This window comes from Harpia harpyja, chromosome 16 (assembly GCF_026419915.1).
Source record: "Harpia harpyja isolate bHarHar1 chromosome 16, bHarHar1 primary haplotype, whole genome shotgun sequence".
Classification (NCBI taxonomy): domain Eukaryota; kingdom Metazoa; phylum Chordata; class Aves; order Accipitriformes; family Accipitridae; genus Harpia; species Harpia harpyja.
Window position 1 is genome coordinate 17,300,900 of NC_068955.1, and position 18,042 is coordinate 17,318,941.

Here is an 18,042-nt window from a genome sequence, read left to right on the forward strand (position 1 = left end):
ATCCAAGCCACGAGCAGCCAGTGTCTCCAGGAGAATGCTGTGGGAAACAGTGTTTGTCAAAGGTTTTACTAAAGTCTGGGTAAACTTTGGTAATTCCACAATGAATTTTGACATTTTGGAAAGTGAGAGGACTGCATGTCTTATTAAAATAACCTTTCTAAAAGCTGAAGGTTTGGATAAGTATTTTTAGATGGATGCTGTCAAGAAGTCTTTTTAAGTATCTGCTAGAATATGAAGGTCTATAAAATCACTTGGATTTTATTTCTCATTTACAGAACTATGCTTTGTACCAGCACTCTTTCTGCACTTAATACATCTTTGAACAAGTTTCTTTTTAGGCTTCTAGTTTTCGCCCTCTTTGCTGTCAAGACTCTCTCATTTTTAACAGAAGGCCACAGATCCTTCTGTTGGAAACACTCCATGCTCTTACTGTAAGACTTGGAATAGGAGCCAGGCACCTGCAGTGTGTGGTGAGGTTAAACAAATCAGATATTGGTGCCTGTTCTCCTACCTGCCAAGTGAGCTCAGTGGCTGTTGTGTTTAACTAACTCTGTTACAAGCGTGTGAATGTAGTAAAGCTTAGCTGAGTACTTGTGTTGTCCTCCTTAGAGGAAGTTGGCTGGCTTTCCAAGAATGTACCTGGCTTGTCTCTAAGGTTCCGCTTTATTTGCTCTGTGTATTTTGTGTACACAGCAATCTCCTTCTTACTTCTGTGGGGTTTTTGTACACTTGGTTAACTTTGAGTGAGGGTTGGGGCTTTTGGGTTTGTTTGGTTTTTTTTTTTTACAATAAATCATACACTTTGCATTCAGAGGGGTTTTTTTTAACTCTGTGTCAGAACGGTCCTATAGCTAACATAATGGGAAGCGTTTGTTCAAATTTGGTGTCTAAAGTGAGCTTGTGTTGATTTCAACTAACTTGGCTGCCAATAAAGAGTAAGAATTTACTCTGAAGAAGAGTTGGAAAATCACTGTTTCCTATTCTTGATGCACATGTTTTCATCTCATATGGGTAAGTGAGGGGACTGCGAAATGAAATGGTCTTCTATTTAGAAGTTATGGTTGTACAGAGCAATGCCCTCATCCTAAAGCTACAGCCCCTACTGGCTCTTGTCAGCCAGCTAAGCATACACTGCTGATATTTTAATCCAGCCTCTGCTGGAGCAGATGAGCTGCAGCTCATCTTTGGTTTTGGTGACTGTTGGTGGAGGGGACCCTTGAAGAGCAGAGATGAATGAAGGGGGCTTTGCCTGGAGCAATATTAAGTAGAAGCAGTGTTGGGTTTGTTGTTGGTGGTCTCCCCCACCCCCTCCCGACCCCCCCAAATATCTAAAAGCCTCATAACTGCTTCAAAACATTATTTCACCATTAGAATTATCATCAAAACCTCTGGTGAAATAAATTTTATTTAAAATAAATATCTGCATATGCAAACTGCTTCTTGAAGAGGGGCCAAGTTTGCAGTTGGTCTACATGTCTACAAACCTGAGGCCAATGCTAGTAAATATTCCATACAGCAGCATGGCAAAACTCCTGAAGTGAATTATTGCCCATGTAAACTTGGATAAGGTGCTGTTACTTCCCAGAGTAAGGGGTGACTACATCTATTACTGTGCCTGAGCTGGGAATTCACCTCGTCCCCTTTCTCAAGCTGAGATTTTTTTAGATTGCAAAATACCTACATTGCAGAATGTTTGCAGAATGTAGCTTACATTTGTAGATAGTTAAAGGGCAAACAGTTTGAGGTTGCTTTACAAACCTAGAAAAGGGTCTCCTAGGTGCCCCTATATGTGTTATGTTTACCCAGTGTGCACATGCATGCTCTGTTTTAGTGCTGGGCCAGAAAGGAATATTCCATTCAAACCCTTCTACATGCTCAGAGGCAGCTTGCCTATTTGTGTTGCAAAAGCAACGGTTTTGGCTGCAGCTTGTTTCTGTGGGCCAAGAGCTGTGACCTGGAAAGCAGGCAAAGAGGCTATGGACAAGCAGTACTCAGGCTGTTATTTGCTGAAGCACAAAGCTGGTGCTTTATCTCAGTTACTGTAGGAAGCTCTAGCATTGTTGTCACTGCTGCTGCCCTCCTTGTTGGAGACAGGTCAGGAGGATGCAATCCAAGATCTTCTAAAGATCCCCTCCAGCACCTACCTTCTTGCAATTATCCTTGTGTTTGTGCTCTTTGCAGAAAATTTTGGTTTGGAGAGAATGTGAAACACATCAGGCCAAATCGGAAAACTCAGAAATATCCTCTATGGTCCAAAATGTTTAAGCTTTTGTAGGGAAAAGTTCCTTAAGTCAGTTCCGAAGGCAATGCTCTATTCTAGATCCCTGGCCAAAATGGCACATGCGTTAGTGAGCCTGTACCCCAACTTACAGGTATAATTTTCCAGTTTGTTTTTGTTTTTTTTAAATCAAAACCAAAAAGAGACAGACAGGGCTACTTGCGGCCAGCAGAGAAGGCACTTGAGCTGACGTACTGTAAGGGCATAAGTCATCACTAGAATGTGAACAGAGTTGCAGCAAACCACAGCCTTCCAGTCTCTGCTGTAACTGAGCTGTTACACTGCTAAGTATCAGGTTTCCGGGTGGCAGGGGACAAAATTATGTGCCTGGCTGCCTGCTTTTTGCAAGGTTTCCTTGTCCATTGGGTTGGCGTTTAGATTCTCGTCTCAAATCGTTCCATTCAGAGATACAGTATACTAGAGAATATCTGTCCTGCCGCTCCAGGCCTGTCTGTGGAAAGTGTTTCTTCTTCCCCTAAGCTAAATTATTGTCTGAAGTCTAGTGATGCCCAAGGAAGTTAGCTGCTGGCGCTTTATTAGCTGTTTGTTATTGCACCTCTTTTACCTCGTGCCTCTGCCCTTTGGCTCCAGCAGCTAATTGTTTAAAGTGATAGAGTTGTGACGGGGGCTACTACACATACCTCTTCTGCAGAGAATTTAAAGAAGTTCTCTTAGACTTGTTAAATCATGTATGAGACCACACAATGGGGGGATGTTTCTGCACATTCATTCTACAGTGCAACTGCCCTCAAACCCAGAGCTTTCTGCAGTGGAAACAGTTGTGTGAGTTGTTAACCAAGGGAAGCAAGCAGGCTCCTAAGCAGAGAGAGCACAGTGGATACTCAAACTGTGAACCATGCCAATAGAGCCTGACAGTTAAAATATCAATCTTAAAATCTAGCAGAGTTGTGGCTGTATGGATCTGAACTTCCCCTTAGATAAAATGTTTACTGCTGCATCAAAACTTCCTTAGTTTAGCCCACCTGAGCCCCACTGAGCCAGTGTTGCAGCAGGATGGCTGGAAGCCCCTCGAGAAGGATCTGTGAGAGCAAGCAAAGGCAGGACGAACCATTCAGGCCTTCTGTATGGTGGTGTGTGTGTGTGTGCTATCTTGAAGCATTATCAGCAGGGACATAGGTGCCTGCAGTTTGTTTTGCGGTGGAGTTAAAAGCAACATTTCACGTTTTCCATTCTATCAACTCTGGGATCCATCTTTTCATCCCAGCACGCATGGGAATTTCGCTTAGCGGTTCCTGCAGCCATTGTGGTAATGCAGCTGACCACTCGTGCACAAACACAGACCTGACCTTGTGCTTCAACGTACAGTGCAGATGATCAGGCACCTTCTCCTCCGAGCTCTGTCCAGCACAAGAGCCGAACAAAAGTGTCACCCTTAAGTCAACTGTAACATTTCAACCACACAGAACACATCAGTCTTCAAGGCAGTTTCTCATCCTGCTTGTTATGAGGAGCAAATAGTCCTGTGGACAGCTGAAGAAGCACCACATACTTTTTAAAAAATTGTGTAACAGGAGCTATGAACTTACAGTAATGACAAGGACAGGCTTACTGTAATGATTTCAGTTTTGGAAGTGGGGTGGTTGTGGGGAATTCCCAGCCACGGGTATCCTTTCCAATTTCCTCTTTTGAGGGGTTTGAATTGCTTATAAATATCCTCCCTGAGTCTGAGAGCACACAAGACAAGCTCCCCTCCTTTGGCCTTGCCTTTCTGCAGTGGTGAGTGATATTCTGAATTTGTGAGCTATATGCTGTGTTTTTAGCTGGTATTCAGGAACAGGACTAATGCTTTAGCATGGGGGGGCTTCTCTGTATTCATGACAGGAGCAGCAGGGAATGCTAAAATGCAAGTTTCTCATGTCCATCTGCCTCTGTTGCGGAGTCCTTAGCTGAGCTTGTGGTCGCACAGAGGGCATCTCTCCTTGTGAGGGGAGAAGTGGGTTCCTGGGCTAGCCATCAGCGCTGGGGCAGCTGTCCAGGCACAGCTATGGGTGTGATGGATGCTATGGCAACAGTCTCTCAAAGGTGCTCCAGAACTGCTCATCTCTCTAATTGTCTGTCTCACAGCTCCGTGTCAGGCTTGGGCGGGGAACCATGAGGCTCTGTGTCTGCCTCATGTTGCTCTCCTTTATTCTGTGCACAAGTGCTGAGAAGCCACTACTAGTCCGAGGTGGAAAATTTGTCCGGGATGCAGTGGGAGGTAAGCTGCTGTTACTGCAGGTCTTTCTCTCAGGAGCCCCCTCCCTGAGCACAGGTTACTGGCAGTCAAGGGACACAGTCCTCAGAGGTGGGAGGTCCGCAGCTCCACATTAGGGACCCCGCTGGTTTCTGCTGCTGGAAGACGGCCTTGATCAGGCCCCGCAGGCCCTTTCCGTGGGCACGCCCCTGTGCAAAGGCTGATGTGGAGAAGTGCCTCTCTGTGTTACTGGGCCTTTCAGCTCCCGGCTGAAATGGACTTAACTGATGACTCTTTAAAGTCAACATCATCTCTGTTTCTCTGCTTTCTTCAGGGGCATGGGATATGCTCAGAGCATACCAGGACATGCGCGAGGCAAATTATAAAGGGGCCGACAAATATTTCCATGCTCGTGGGAATTATGATGCTGCCCAAAGAGGACCTGGCGGTGCTTGGGCAGCCAAAGTGATCAGGTAATGGACTGTATTTGGCTTGTTAACAGTGAGTTACTAGGGATCCAGGCATTCCAGTCAGAGTGAAGTCCTTTTTGACTTGTACTCAGCTTTTGACCTAGAAGGACAGTGGAGGGGAGGGGAAGCAGTTAATGTCTGAACAGGCTGTCTCTATAGGAATGGTGCCTCTCCTCCCACATGAGCTTGAGCCTTTCATCTTGTCCTCCCGGGAAGGCAGATTCCTCACCTCTGCATTTCTGGCGAGAAGGAACTGCTTCCTTGCTGGTTCATTTCCTGACACAGCAGTTATGGATTCCACTATGGTTCTCGGAAAAGGACTGAATATGCGCTTGCATCTCGCTTTGAGAAGTCCTGTGGAAAAGCTAGTTTTACATGAGAGAGGAAATCGATGCAAAGTGGAGTTAAATGCCAGTTGGTTCAGGTGGCCTTTTTTCTTCCTCTTAGCGATGCCCGGGAAAAATGGCAAAGCGACGTGAGTGGCAGAGGCGCGGAAGACACCCGAGCTGACCAAGAGGCGAATGAGTGGGGCAGAAGCGGCGGGGATCCCAACCGCTACAGACCTGCGGGCCTCCCCAGCAAATACTAGCACTGCCCCCCGGGAGGCCATCTCTGCTCCCCTGTTACACCTCCTCTGTGCAGCCCAATAAAGAAATCCTCCCGTAAACCGCTGCCTGCTGGCTCGCCTCCCTTCCTTCTGGGTGGGGACCTCAACTCCCAGCGCCGGCTTCAAGGGGAGCGGGACGCCCTGGCGGGTGGGCGCGCTCCCCGTGCGCGTCCCTGCGGGCCGGTGTCAGGGCGTCACGGGGGCCACCGGCGCTGCCGAGGGGCGAGGGGTCTGCCTCGGCTTCCCCGGCAGCCTCGGGGGCCGCTTTCCGCGGAGGAGGCGGCGGCGGCCGCGTCCCGGGCCGGGCGCTGAGGGCCGGCGAGGGCCCCGCCCCGACTGTTGGGGGGGGGTTCTCCCGGCGCGGCGACCCGCCCCGGCAGGGGGCGCTGCGGGGCGCCGCCCCGGCGCCGCTCTGGCCGCCGCTGCCGCCTCGTTGGCGCCGGCGCGGTTGTGGCGGGCCGCCATGGACCGTAACCCCTCGCCGCCTTCCAGCGAGGCGGAGGAGGAGGAGGGCGACGCGGTGGGGAACACGGTGTACAGCAAGCACTGGCTGTTCAGCATCCTCACCCGCCTCATCGAGGTGCGGGCCTGGGGGAGCGGGGGCGCCGTGAGGGAAGAGGCCGGCGGGCCCGGTAACGGTCAGCGCCTCGCGGGTGCGGTGCGGCCGTTACCGGGGCAGACACACACACGACACGCCGGTTTCCTGGTTGTGTGGGGTTTTTTTGCACCGTGACTGAAGCGATGGGTCGTTGTTAATGTTTCATGGCGTTTCTCTGTCGTATGCTCGTAGCTCACGTACTGCCGTCCCCCCGTGTGCGCCCCCACCCCCGTTTTCTCTCAGGTCATTAGCCCCGAGAAGACGGAGCCCACCGTGAGTCCCGGGGGAATCCAGACGGAGCTGGATGAAGAGATGGAGAATGACATTTGCAAAGTGTGGGACATGTCGATGGACGAGGTAGGAGCGATGGGCAGACGTCAAGGGTGGTCCACAGCTACGGCTGGCTTCTGCCCTCGGCGTTCGGTCAGAAGCCTTCTGGAAGTGGGAGAAGGCACAGAATTACGTGGGCTCGGTCAGCTTTCTGATTTCGACTGTTGATTATTCTCTGGTTTGGCTGGCAGCACGCTGTGAGTCATTAGGCAGGGCAGTTGTGGTGAATTGGCATCAAGCAGGCTCATCATGAAGGCTGCTTTTCAAGACGAGCAAGTAAGTTGTGTGCTCTCTTAAGCCCAGCACTAGTTTGCAAAAACAGGGCTTTTATTGTGTCCTAGCTGCTGGGCTCTGTGCTGCTGTTTGAGGATGTAAAGCAGAGCTGTGTGCGAATGTGAAAGAAACAAGGTGGTCTGCCCGACCTTCCCTCCAGGTGTCTAATGGATCCTGTTGTGCTGGTTTTTAGGGTCAGCTGGCATAAATGGGGCCATATTCACACCTGTTGGCTTTCTGTATTATGTGCAGGGGTTGAACTGAAGCTCAGAGTTATTAGAAGACAGCACCTTAGCTGTAGCTGAAATTAACTCAGGTGCATAGGCTGTATCTTCAGCAGTTTGATTATGGAGATAATACTGGTGTCATTTCTTAACAGGCTTTTTTCCCTCTAGCAATTGTAATGCATCCTGCTGGTAAGCGTAGTTTTCTCTGATAGATAACAACCTTTTAAACTTTAGCTACAGGCTCACAATGGCAATGTAACATAGCTTTTTGGTCTTTTTCTCAACATTCTCAAATGCTGGAACAAATTCTCAAGTAAGAGATTTTTTTTGGTTTAATTATTATTTTATTCCCTGGCTCTTTGTTTAGATGTTTCAAATAAACATGGAAGATGTGTCCTTTACTCCCAAACAGAGAACTAATTTTGTGGTTTAATGTGGTAAAATGAGGAGGAGGTTTCCTCTTCTGTATGGTCTGATCAAGTGCTAATGATAATCCTTTCCCTTGTTTCTTTTTGTATGTCTGGGTGATGTCACTGTCTGAAAACATGATACTTGCTGAATTCTGACTTAGCACCTCTGACCCTCTGTTGAGAGAGAGCAGAAGAAACTAAATGTGACTTTTTGGCTCATTGTATAGCAAATCACTGGCATCCTGAATCACCATAGGGGCTTGCTGATCTTCTCACATTGAAAAGCAAGGATTATTGGTATTAACTGTTGGGAAATAACTGATCTCTTGTAGTGAGTTTGACATCTCTTTGACCGAGTCCTTGTGCTGTGAGAAAAGGTTTGATTTTGCATTTGGAAATTGTAGAAGTCCATTTACTTCTCCATGCACTTTCTCCACAGGATGTTGCTTTATTTCTTCAGGAGTTCAATGCCCCTGATATATTCATGGGAGTTTTTGCCAAGTCAAAATGCCCTCGCCTTACTGTAAGTATGGGCTGTCAAAAAGCTGTCCCATATTAATAGCAATAGTAAATAGCTCTGTACATGCATTTGCACCTATCTCCCTCCTCCTCCCATTGCATGTTTGAATACATTAGGGAAACAAGGAGAAAATGAAAAATCAAAGTTTAAAATGCTTTTTTGCAGTGTTTTTAATACGGTCTAACCAGTAAGTATTTCAGCGATGCTGAAGCTGATATATGTCATTACTGATGAAGGACTAAGTTTATTGAATGTAGTTATAAGGCTTGTTATAAAAACCTGTGAAGACTGACCTTTTTTTCATTATTTGTTTCATGATTACTGAGAAATTGTCATGAATTTTTTAAGTCAGACCTAGAAAAGTGCCATGGGTTGACCCTGGCTGGATGCCAGGTGCCCACCAAGCCAGTCTATCTCTCTGCTCCTCAACTGGACAGGGGAGAGAAAATGCAATGAAAGGCTCGTGGGTCGAGGTAAGGACAGGGAGATCACTCACCAATTACCATCATGGGCAAAACAGACTCGACTTGGGGAAATTAATTTAATTTATTACCAATCAAATCAGAGTAGGGTAATGAGAAATAAAACCAAATCTTAAAACACATTCCCCCCACCCCTCCCTTCTTCCCAGGCACAGCTTCACTCCCAAATTCTCTACCTCCTCCCCGCCCAGCGGCACAGGTGAACAGGGAATGGGGGTTGTGGTCAGTTCATCACATGTCTCTGCTGCTCCTTCCTCCTCGCTCTCTTCCCCTGCTACAGTGTGGGGTCCCTCCCACGGGAGACAGTTCTGCACGCACTTCTCCAACATGAGTCCTTCCCACGGGCTGCAGTTCTTCACAAACTGCTCCAGCGTGGGTCCCTTCCACAGGGTCACAAGTCCTGCCAGCAAACCTGCTCCAGTGTGGGCTCCTTTCTCCATGGGGCCACAGGTCCTGCCAGGAGCCTGCTCCAGTGTGGGCTTCCCACGGGGTCACAGCCTCCTTTTGGCATCCACCTGCTGCAGCGTGGGGTCCTCCCCGGACTGCAGGCAGATATCTGCTCCACTGTGGACCTCCCTGGGCTGCAGGGGGACAGCCTGCCTCACCATGGTCTTCCCCACGGGCTGCAGGGGAATCTCTGCTCTGGCGCCTGGAGCACCTCCTCCCCCTCCTTCTGCACTGACCTTGCAAGGGTGTCTGCAGGGTTGTTTCTCTCACATGTTCTCACTCTTCTCTCCAGCTGCAGTTTCTGTTCCACAGCAACTTTTTCCCTGTCTTAAATATGTTATCCCAGAGGTGCTGCCACTGTCGCTGATGGGCTCGGCCTTGGCCAGCAGCAGGTCCATCTTGGAGCTGGCTGGCATTGGCTCTATCAGACATAGGGGAAGCTTCTAGCAGCTTCTCATAGAAGCCACCCCTGTAGCCCCCCTGCTACCAAAACCTTGCCATGCAAACCCAATACAAAAAGTAATCTTAGAGGTTAGGAACTGTTAGACACCAATACTTAATACATTTTTTTTTTTCTCCCTTTGTTTTGATGTCATTGTGTTGCAGCTTGTATTACACAGCATACTATAGGATTTAAGATAGGGTTTTCAAAGGTATTCAGTCTTGGTACAACTCCCCTTTCTCTGAAGTTACCAGACGCTTTACTTCAGGAGATGAGTAGAGGCATGTAGGGCTTTGAAAGTTCAGTACTTTGTGTTTTGAAAGTACAACCAAAATTTGGAAGCGAGTGCGAATTGGTCATCACAGCTAGTTTCTTGAAATAGCGTCTGCTAGAGTGTCAGCTGTAATTTAGCAGAGGTAATAGCATGTTAATAATTAAGAAAATAACCTTGAGTGGTGAGAGTTGATATCCAACTTTAAATTGCTGAAAATGAATGATCCCTAGGACATTCTGTGTTAGCACCAGTCACCCACAGGTACTTCAGTGCTTTTGTGGTCCCCTGTATAGAAGTGTGCATCCTTTTAATGATTGTCTAGGCATGAATATTCTAATTGGATGCACTGCTTTTAGTTGGGTGTTGGTTTTTTTTTTTATCTCTGCAATCAGAAAATGGGTTTGCTGGAAGCTTGTATTAAGACCTTTTTCTTATGGGAGGAAGTGAATATCTGTGAGGGTTGCACTTACGTGGTGATATTTTTGTTCTTAGGACTCTTTATTGCTTTAATAATAGGGATGCCAGGTTAGCTTCAAAATGGTGTACATAGAATATGCAAGCAAAGTTGATTTCAAGATGTATTTGCTTTTATGGAACACCTTAACACCTAAATATCTGAATAGTACCTGTCATGAGTATATTTTAGGCTAGTCTAATAGCATCCTGTAGAAAAATCTGTATCTCTGTCTTGAAATTGGTGGGTCATAAGAACTTGGAAATCAAACTGAAAAATATCTTTGAACCTTTCTTACTTTTGTCTTATGGCTGTGGAAATAAAATCGTGAACTGCGTTGCAGTTGCCTCATTATGCTGTGTTTTGACTTCTCAGGAAATCTGTGTGGGAATATTAGGAAATATGGCCTGTTTCCAAGACATATGCATGTCCATCAGTAAAGATGAGAATCTTGGGTAAGTGTATATGTGCTTTATACATGCATGAGTACTGCTTTTCTGAGCTCACAATCATGAAATACATGTTACAGAAGGAACTAAGTTTGCCTGCCATGCCTCATCTTCATTCACACCTTTTTGGCTGACTGTATTTGTGTGGCAAGTGTTCAGTGAAGGAAAAAAAAAGGATACAGACTGCTATTTATTTTTGTTTTTAATCACCAGTCAAGTTCCTGAATCTTTAATTTCTAAGTTTGGCAATCTTGAACACTGGAAATGCATGCACAGTCAGGAAAAGCTGGTTTTAATCTCAAACATGGCTGCAGCTATGGAATTAACCTTTTTAGAATTTTTTTTTTAAACAAAGATAGATTTTTATTAACTTTTATCTTACATTTCCTCCTTAAAGCCAAGTGTTATTGCAACGCTTGTGTGATTCAGACTCCCCAACTCTTCTGGAGACAAGCAGGTAGGATATCTCAGAAATCAATGCATTATTAGTGTAGTTGCCTGGGAAGAAAGTTGACAAGCGGGCTCACTATTTTATTATCCTCTCATCCTATCCTTTTATCATTTCCACATTGTTCTGGAATCTATTTGCTGTATTTCTGTTTCTGTCACATCATTCTCATTATTTTGGATTTACACTTGTACAGCTAAAATGAATGAATTGGCTTCTAATTTGTTAAATGGGCAATTCTTTTCTAGGTTGTTGTTAACTTGCCTCTCCCAGCCTGAGGTGGCCAATGTCTGGGTTGAGAGAATCCGAGAGAACCCTTCTGTGTATGACTGTGTTTGCTTTATCATGTCCAGCTCTACAAATGGTAAGTTGCCAAAACAAGCTGGGAGTTAGTGGGTGTTTGCAGAAAAAAAAAAGAACTTAAGTATGCAATTTCAAAGACAAATATTTTCAATTGGGAGTACAGAATTTCTTTAAGGTAAAGTAAACCTCATGAATTTAAAGGACACCAAAATAAACTTGTCCTGCCTTTGCAGGTTTATAAATATATATAAAACCAACCATAAAAGCACCCATAGAGGAAGAAGAAAGCTCTGTGGGGGAATCAAAATAAGTCTAATAGAAGAAATTGTTATTTGGCACAGTAAAGGAAATGACATAGTCCTCATTCAGGGATATACACGTGTCATTTTTGATCATTGAAACAAAACCTCATTTAAATTCTTTTTTCAAATCAGATAGGTATTTTCCATTTTTTTAAACTACCATACTTGTGGAATGTGAACTGGAGGAATGATTCAGTTACTCTGAATGTGTCATGGTTTAACCTCAGCCAGCAACTGAGCACCACACAGCCGCTTGCTCATTCCCCTTCTGGTGGGATGGGGGAGAGAATCAGAAGAGTAAAAGTGAGAAAACTCGTGGGCTGAGATAAAGGCAGTTTAATAAGTAAAGCAAAAGCCACGCACGGAAGCAAAGCAAAGCAAGGAATTCATTCACCACTTACCATCAGCAGGCAGGTGTTCAGCCATCTCCAGGACAGCAGGGCTCCATCGCGTGTAGTGGTTACTTGCGAACACAAAGGCCATCACCCCAAATGTCCCCCCCTCCCTCCTTCTTCCCCAGGTTTACATGCTGAGCATGACAATGTATGGTCTGGGATATCCCTTGGGTCAGTTGGGGTCAGCTGTCCCGGCTGTGTCCTCTCCCAAATTCTTGTGCCCCCCCAACCTGCTCGCTGGTGGGGTGGGGTGAGAAGCAGAAGAGGCCTTGACTCTGTGTAAGCGCTGCTCAGCAATAACGAAAACATCCCTGTGTTATCAACACTGTTTTCAGCACAAATCCAAAGCGCAGCCCCATACCAGCTACTATGAAGAAAATTAACTCTATCCCATCCAAAACAAGCACAGAATGGCAGCTGAATACTGCACAGCCTTTGGGTATGCAGTCAGTGGTACACAAATCAATCTTAGCACTAATTTAGCAGAAACCACACTAAGCACCTAATAACGAAAATACTTTGAATAGCGTCCAACTCAATTGTAACAGCAGTTACCATTTGTCTAGGAATCCTAATAATTTAGCTTTTTCAATTTGGTTGTGTTTTTTTAATGACAATCCTCAGAAATCCTGCTCCATCCAGTTGAAATCACAGATCTACTTAAGTAAAATGCAGATTGGCAGGTGTAAGATTAGCAGAAACCTGCATATTTAGGCACAAATCTTGGAAAAGTTTTACTTCAGAAGCAGAAGTTGCAACTTTTCAGGAACATGAAGTCTCTTTGCAGAATCAAGTTCCTGCTTCATAAATGGCATGATAAGGTAGAAGATGTCAGTGATCTTTCATAGAATTCCTGTTTATCAAGCTCTTTGCCTGAGCTATGCAGCAAAAAGGAATTAAACATCATGAGTAGGTCATGAACAAAACTAATATATTTCAGCACTGAATTTACTCTGAATACTTTTATATATTAGCATGTTGTGAGCTAATTTTTGCTCTTGGTTTTTATTTTTGTTGAAATTTATACATTCTTTCTTGTGCAGTTGAATTGCTGGTAAAAGTAGGTGAAGTAGTGGACAAACTCTTTGATCTAGATGAAGAGCTAATGTTAAACTGGATTAAAAATGGCACTTGTCGGTCTGTGGGACCATCTGTAGATGATTCCCCTGAAGAACTTCCAGATTTTAAGATTGTGCCCTGTATACTTGAAGCAGCCAAACAAGTCCGGTATGTGAGATTTCTTTTTGGTTTCATGGCTGGGGAGACTCCTTATAACCTTGTTAAGGCCTGTGTGTGGACATCTTGATTTCACTGGGAGCTGCATAGTTTGACAGATCACTAGAATACATTTTCCTGTAGTTATAATTTGAAATGAGTCAACTAGTTTGTTAGCAGAGAGAATGGCAGTGATTGCTGATAGTCTTCTGTGTGTCCAAAACACACAGAATATAAACTCAGTAATCAGATCTTTAATTTGTCTTTGGTTTTTTGTTTGTTCTGTGCAGATCAGATAATCCAGAAGGACTTGATGTTTATATGCATATTTTGCAGCTCCTGACCACAGTGGATGAGGGTATTCAGGCTATTGGTAAGACACTTGAATTGCTATGTACAGTGGGACCAAGAACGGCAGTAACTTGTAGATCATCAGATATTTAATGGGGAGAAAAATAATTCATGTACCTAGATTAAATTTGTTGGGTTGGTGGGTTCTCTTTCTTTCTTTCTCAAGTGCAGGCTCCTGATGGAGGAAAAGAGACTTGGAGTTTGCTTTATGACCTCGTTTGCCATGAACTTTGCCAGCCAGATGATCCACCGATTATTGTGCAGGAGCAGAAGACTGTATTGGCCTCTATTTTGTCCGTGCTGTCTGCTATCTTTGCTTCACAGACAGAACAAGAATATACCAAGATGAGGAAAAGCAAGTCGTGCTTTTTTCTGTTTTCTTTTGTTTTGTTGGTTTGGTTTTGGGTTTTTTTCTTCACAAAAAGATGTGTTGGTTTGGTTCATCAGGTAGGATTATCTGGATGCAAATTTAACATACTAGCCTCTCTGAGTTACTGCTAGAGACATTTTCCTTCTCATATTCCTTACCCGTGGTATATAGTTTTTATAGATACAGGTTAGCTTGCAGAAAAAATGGTTTCGGTTTCTATTATGTTTCCACTTGCTTCTTTAAAACAGTCTTTGAATGACAAAACACAACACTGTCAAGATATAGATTCCTATAGCTTTTGTATAAAATCTTGTGGTGTGTTTCAAAATTCTAATACCTTGAAAGGATGGGGAAAAATTTTCAGTGTTAAACTTCCACTCTCTTGTTACTTTATATTAGATATGCCTCTGATTGGGAGCTTGATTCGTATCTTACAATACATGGAGGGCTGTGGGAGGAGATCTGTTGATAACTCAAAGGAGTCTGAACAAGGAGAGACTGGAAGGGCCGATGTAAACGAGGAAGATTTCCATTTAAAAATTTTGAAGGATATTTGCTGTGAATTACTTTCTAATATGCTTCAAGACCTGACCAAGGTAAGAATAAACAAAATTCTAAAAGGGGTTTCTGTACGGTAGGTAAGAAAAAAGACATTACTACGAATGTGGGCATTTTTCTGTGCAAGTGAAGTTGCATACTGGAAATTCATTAGAGAATCAATCAGAAGGTGAGTAGCAGCATGTGTGTTAGATGGCGGGGACACAGGTTTTTCGAGGTGTGTGCCTTCAGGGCCGGGATTCTGTATGGTAAATTCTCTAGGTGTATGTTGCCATTTCTTTTGAATGAAAACCAATTTATTTAAGGAAAAGAAAGAATATCAGTATATAGACTACTTCTCTCAGCTGCACTTTTTTATTATGGGAGCATTCAGATTGAGACTTGTGATGTGTGAGCTTTCACACCTTTTTGTATTAGCTACATCTGGCATTCTCTGAGAACTGTAAGTTCTGGTTGTTTTACCCATTTTTGAGAACGAAGCGCATACTGTAGACACTGTGTGCACAATTTTGAGTTTGTTCTTTCGACAGCTGTTTGTGACATGCTAGTTGTATTTCTCATTTTGTTTTCCAGGAAAATACGTTAGAAGGACTACACCAGGGACATTTAAATGAACAGACATGTTCCTGTGCGTTTCAGAACCTCTTACCTCTGTATTTCGCATCGGTGAGCGTTTGACAAGGTCTTTAATGTAGCTGAAAAAATACTATGTGGGTGGCAAGACCTTTCAGAATCAGATGTAGAAATAGGACAGAATTGCTCAGACAGGAGCAATATGCCATTCTAAACAGTTGTACCCTGTCTGTCTCCTCTGGCTTACTTCAGCAGAGCTTTGCCTACATCATCAGCAGATATAAGGGTCAAACTGTGCCGAAATGAATGGATGTCTGCAAATTTATGCTAGCTGAATATTTGTCCTGTACATTTTTATAGAATAATTATTCTAAATATTTTTCATAGGGAGCTTTTCTTTGTGTACTTTTAAACAATAAAATAAGAGTTTCGGGAAGGCGATAATGTTTCAAAATTTAGACCAACTGAAATTGTGGGGTTTAGGAGGGAGGTATCTACTGTGGAGCATTCTCCATTATTCTTTGCAGTGACTGCTGCTGGCTGCTGTTGGTGGGAAGATATAGAAGTAGAAAGACCCCCTATACCGAGTATAAGAATTCTGTGTTCCATGCAAGTTGGTTTTGGCTGGGTTTTTTTTTTTTTTTACTTTTTGTGCATGTGTGTGTTTGCAATTTATTTCCAGGTGGAGAGTTTCCTTGAAGTTCTGCGTGAGGCTGATCAGACACTTGCTGACAATCTAGAAAAACGTTTCCCAAGCCTGAAAGTTCACGCCTAAGAATGTGCCTGAACTATTTTCCTTCTTTGGAATGAAGATTTTTGACTGTTTCATTACAGTGTTTCAGAAATCAACTTTTCAGAAAATGCAGGAGAATGAGACAACCTCCTTACCAACAGGTGGCTTTTAAGAAGTGTTCCAGGTAGCCCTGATTAACCTAGGGTTAATCTGGTCTGTATGGGGAAGGAAATTACTGTAAATTCAATTCTGTGTCTTCCATCCTGTTTGCTCTGGTGATGAGAGACTGTTGATTTCTAATTGCTCTTCTGCAGCATAGTTTTCTTTGAATAACTCTTGATTCTGTGCTTTTCAACTTAAGTTGAAACAGCAAAATGAATGAAATGCACTGAGTAGTTTTTTTAACATGATGCTGGTTTCTTCCAAGTTGCTGTTGGCAAAAGGAGGATTGATCTATAGGAAATCCCAGATGTCCTCTGCCTAAGGACCTTCAAGCACCTGATAAAAACAAGAGTTAAATTACACAGAGTTGCAGAGTTGTTTGGGGTTTTTTTTTCTCCCCCACCCTTTTAGATCATATCAGTACCTCCAGCAGGTATTGTAACAGAAATGTTTCATCCTGCTCCTTTAAAATCTTCACACTTCTTACATTGAAGCCTCTTCTACATTGCAGCTCTGAGTTGCGGCATCTAGGTCCTGTGCAGTCTAAAGGATCTGAGAATATGGTTACCAGTGGTCTGTGCTGCAGCTTCCAACCATTGCAGCCAGTTATCCAGAGTTAGACTTGTAGGGCGGGTTTGGATTTAATCCGTGGCATACTTGCAAACTTCCTGCTTTTTTTAAAGCAGTCTATACTTGAGTTTAGGAATGTAACATATATCAGACAGTTCTTTCCTCGTTCCTGTGTTTTACGAATTATCTGTGAATGATATTAGAAATGCCATGTTAGCCTCAGTTTTTCAGAGGAGTTTAAGGTGTTAGGCCGCTTGCAGTAAATTCAGTCTACAGTCTTCTGAAAATCCCACTTGCAATTATATTATGTTCTAACTGCATTACATTTTTAGATCACCTGCCTGCGTGCAGCGCAGCTAACATTTTCTGTGTCTGAAAAGACAGTATAGCAACACATCAGCTTCACTGTTTCTGTAAATGAGAGTGCAAAACAATTGGTCTTTACGAGGTTTGAGGTGTAAAAGAAAAATGGGAACCAGAGCATAGAGAATAACTTAATACCATATACACATGTGCCCTGGCTCTCCAGCTTTTTATAGACTTTAAGTATTGTGCTGGGCCATGTTTTGTTTGCCCTGAGTTACCTGTACATGTGGTAAAATCCAGTATGTGTATATGTATATAGCCTTTTCATCCAAACTTCCAGTTTTCAAAAATAGTGTAATTTAGTCATTCCCTTGGGCTGCCAGCAGCATCTTAGTTGTTGGGAGGGGATTTAGAATTACAAGTATCTGACTTGTGTCACCGAAAAGAATTGCCACGGTTTCTATCAATTTTTGTATGTTGTGTTTATTGGAGAAGACTGGTAACTGTGAATAGGATGACAGCATTTTTCATACTACTTTGACAATTTTGGGCTATTTTCTTAAACCTACAGATTTGTAATAAAATTTCTTTTTAAAAAAAAAAACTGTACGCTTTCCTTCATTCTAAGGGGCAATTAAATTTGTTTTCTGAGTCACTGGAAATGTCTGTTACTCTCAAATGTGTCATTTGTAAGAGGAAAATTGAACCTCTTTATGATGCTAATTTCCTGTAAAATATGTTGTCCTTCATTGGATATTCATTTTAACTCTCTCTTGCTTTCTTTGCGTAGTCATTTTTATGGTCTGGAAGTTTATGTGTCTCTCATCCAGTCGTTAACAGTTTTCTGAGCTTAGTTTGTCCCCAGGTGTATCATAAGTATCTTTATGATAGTCCACCATAGTTAAGAGTTATTTCTGGTTTGTGTCTCTTGAAATTTGTTGCAGTTGTTGAAATTTTGCAGTAGTTGTTTAATGTACAAAAAAGCTGAGACAAGATCTGTTGTTTTATTTTGTTCCTTCTTCTTTTCAGTGCACAAATATCCAGTATTGGGTGATTAATTGTTAAATGTGGTATTACTAATTACAATGAGTAGGTGAGATAAATCATTTACCTGATAAAATTATTGCCTAAGTGGAATGGTATCTAAAGCCTGTCATGTGGTAGAAAAAATGACTGATGTCAATAAGTGGGAAACCAACTGGGTCCCGTCCTCCCGCTCTTCTGCAGTAGAAGCAGCTGTAGAAATGGGTTCATCAGCCTCGCTTCAGCAGAATGATAATTCCAGTATGCCGGGAATGTTT

The 18,042-nt window shown here is 43.6% G+C and overlaps 2 protein-coding genes across 2 annotated transcripts; both read left to right on the forward strand.

Annotated features, from left to right (window-relative positions):
- The first annotated feature begins 3,377 nt into the window (after positions 1-3,377).
- LOC128152352 (serum amyloid A protein-like) lies at positions 3,378-5,609 on the forward strand. The gene is made up of 4 exons (XM_052810530.1): positions 3,378-4,015; positions 4,364-4,496; positions 4,807-4,945; positions 5,390-5,609. The coding sequence occupies exons 2-4, from the start codon at positions 4,391-4,393 to the stop codon at positions 5,529-5,531; spliced, it is 387 nt and encodes a 128-aa protein (XP_052666490.1). The 5' UTR covers positions 3,378-4,015; positions 4,364-4,390; the 3' UTR covers positions 5,532-5,609.
- A 348-nt stretch (positions 5,610-5,957) lies between these two features.
- Positions 5,958-17,702, forward strand: SAAL1 (serum amyloid A like 1). The gene is made up of 12 exons (XM_052811415.1): positions 5,958-6,129; positions 6,391-6,504; positions 7,827-7,910; positions 10,382-10,461; positions 10,853-10,912; positions 11,152-11,267; positions 12,947-13,130; positions 13,409-13,491; positions 13,636-13,824; positions 14,239-14,435; positions 14,971-15,063; positions 15,653-17,702. Exons 1-12 carry the CDS (start codon positions 6,013-6,015, stop codon positions 15,743-15,745), a joined length of 1,410 nt encoding a protein of 469 aa, XP_052667375.1. The 5' UTR covers positions 5,958-6,012; the 3' UTR covers positions 15,746-17,702.
- Positions 17,703-18,042: the final 340 nt, after the last annotated feature.

What these genes read in the sequence shown, in the direction of transcription:
- LOC128152352 (XM_052810530.1), top strand. Translation starts at nt 4,391, where the DNA reads ATGAGGCTCTGTGTCTGCCTCATGTTGCTCTCCTTTATTCTGTGCACA. An exon ending in TGTCCGGGATGCAGTGGGAG is followed by an intron (nt 4,497 to 4,806) that starts GTAAGCTGCTGT and finishes TGCTTTCTTCAG; the next exon opens with GGGCATGGGATATGCTCAGA. An exon ending in TGGGCAGCCAAAGTGATCAG is followed by an intron (nt 4,946 to 5,389) that starts GTAATGGACTGT and finishes TCTTCCTCTTAG; the next exon opens with CGATGCCCGGGAAAAATGGC.
- SAAL1 (XM_052811415.1), top strand. Translation starts at nt 6,013, where the DNA reads ATGGACCGTAACCCCTCGCCGCCTTCCAGCGAGGCGGAGGAGGAGGAG. An exon ending in GAAGCAGCCAAACAAGTCCG is followed by an intron (nt 13,131 to 13,408) that starts GTATGTGAGATT and finishes TGTTCTGTGCAG; the next exon opens with ATCAGATAATCCAGAAGGAC. An exon ending in TGAGGGTATTCAGGCTATTG is followed by an intron (nt 13,492 to 13,635) that starts GTAAGACACTTG and finishes TTCTTTCTCAAG; the next exon opens with TGCAGGCTCCTGATGGAGGA.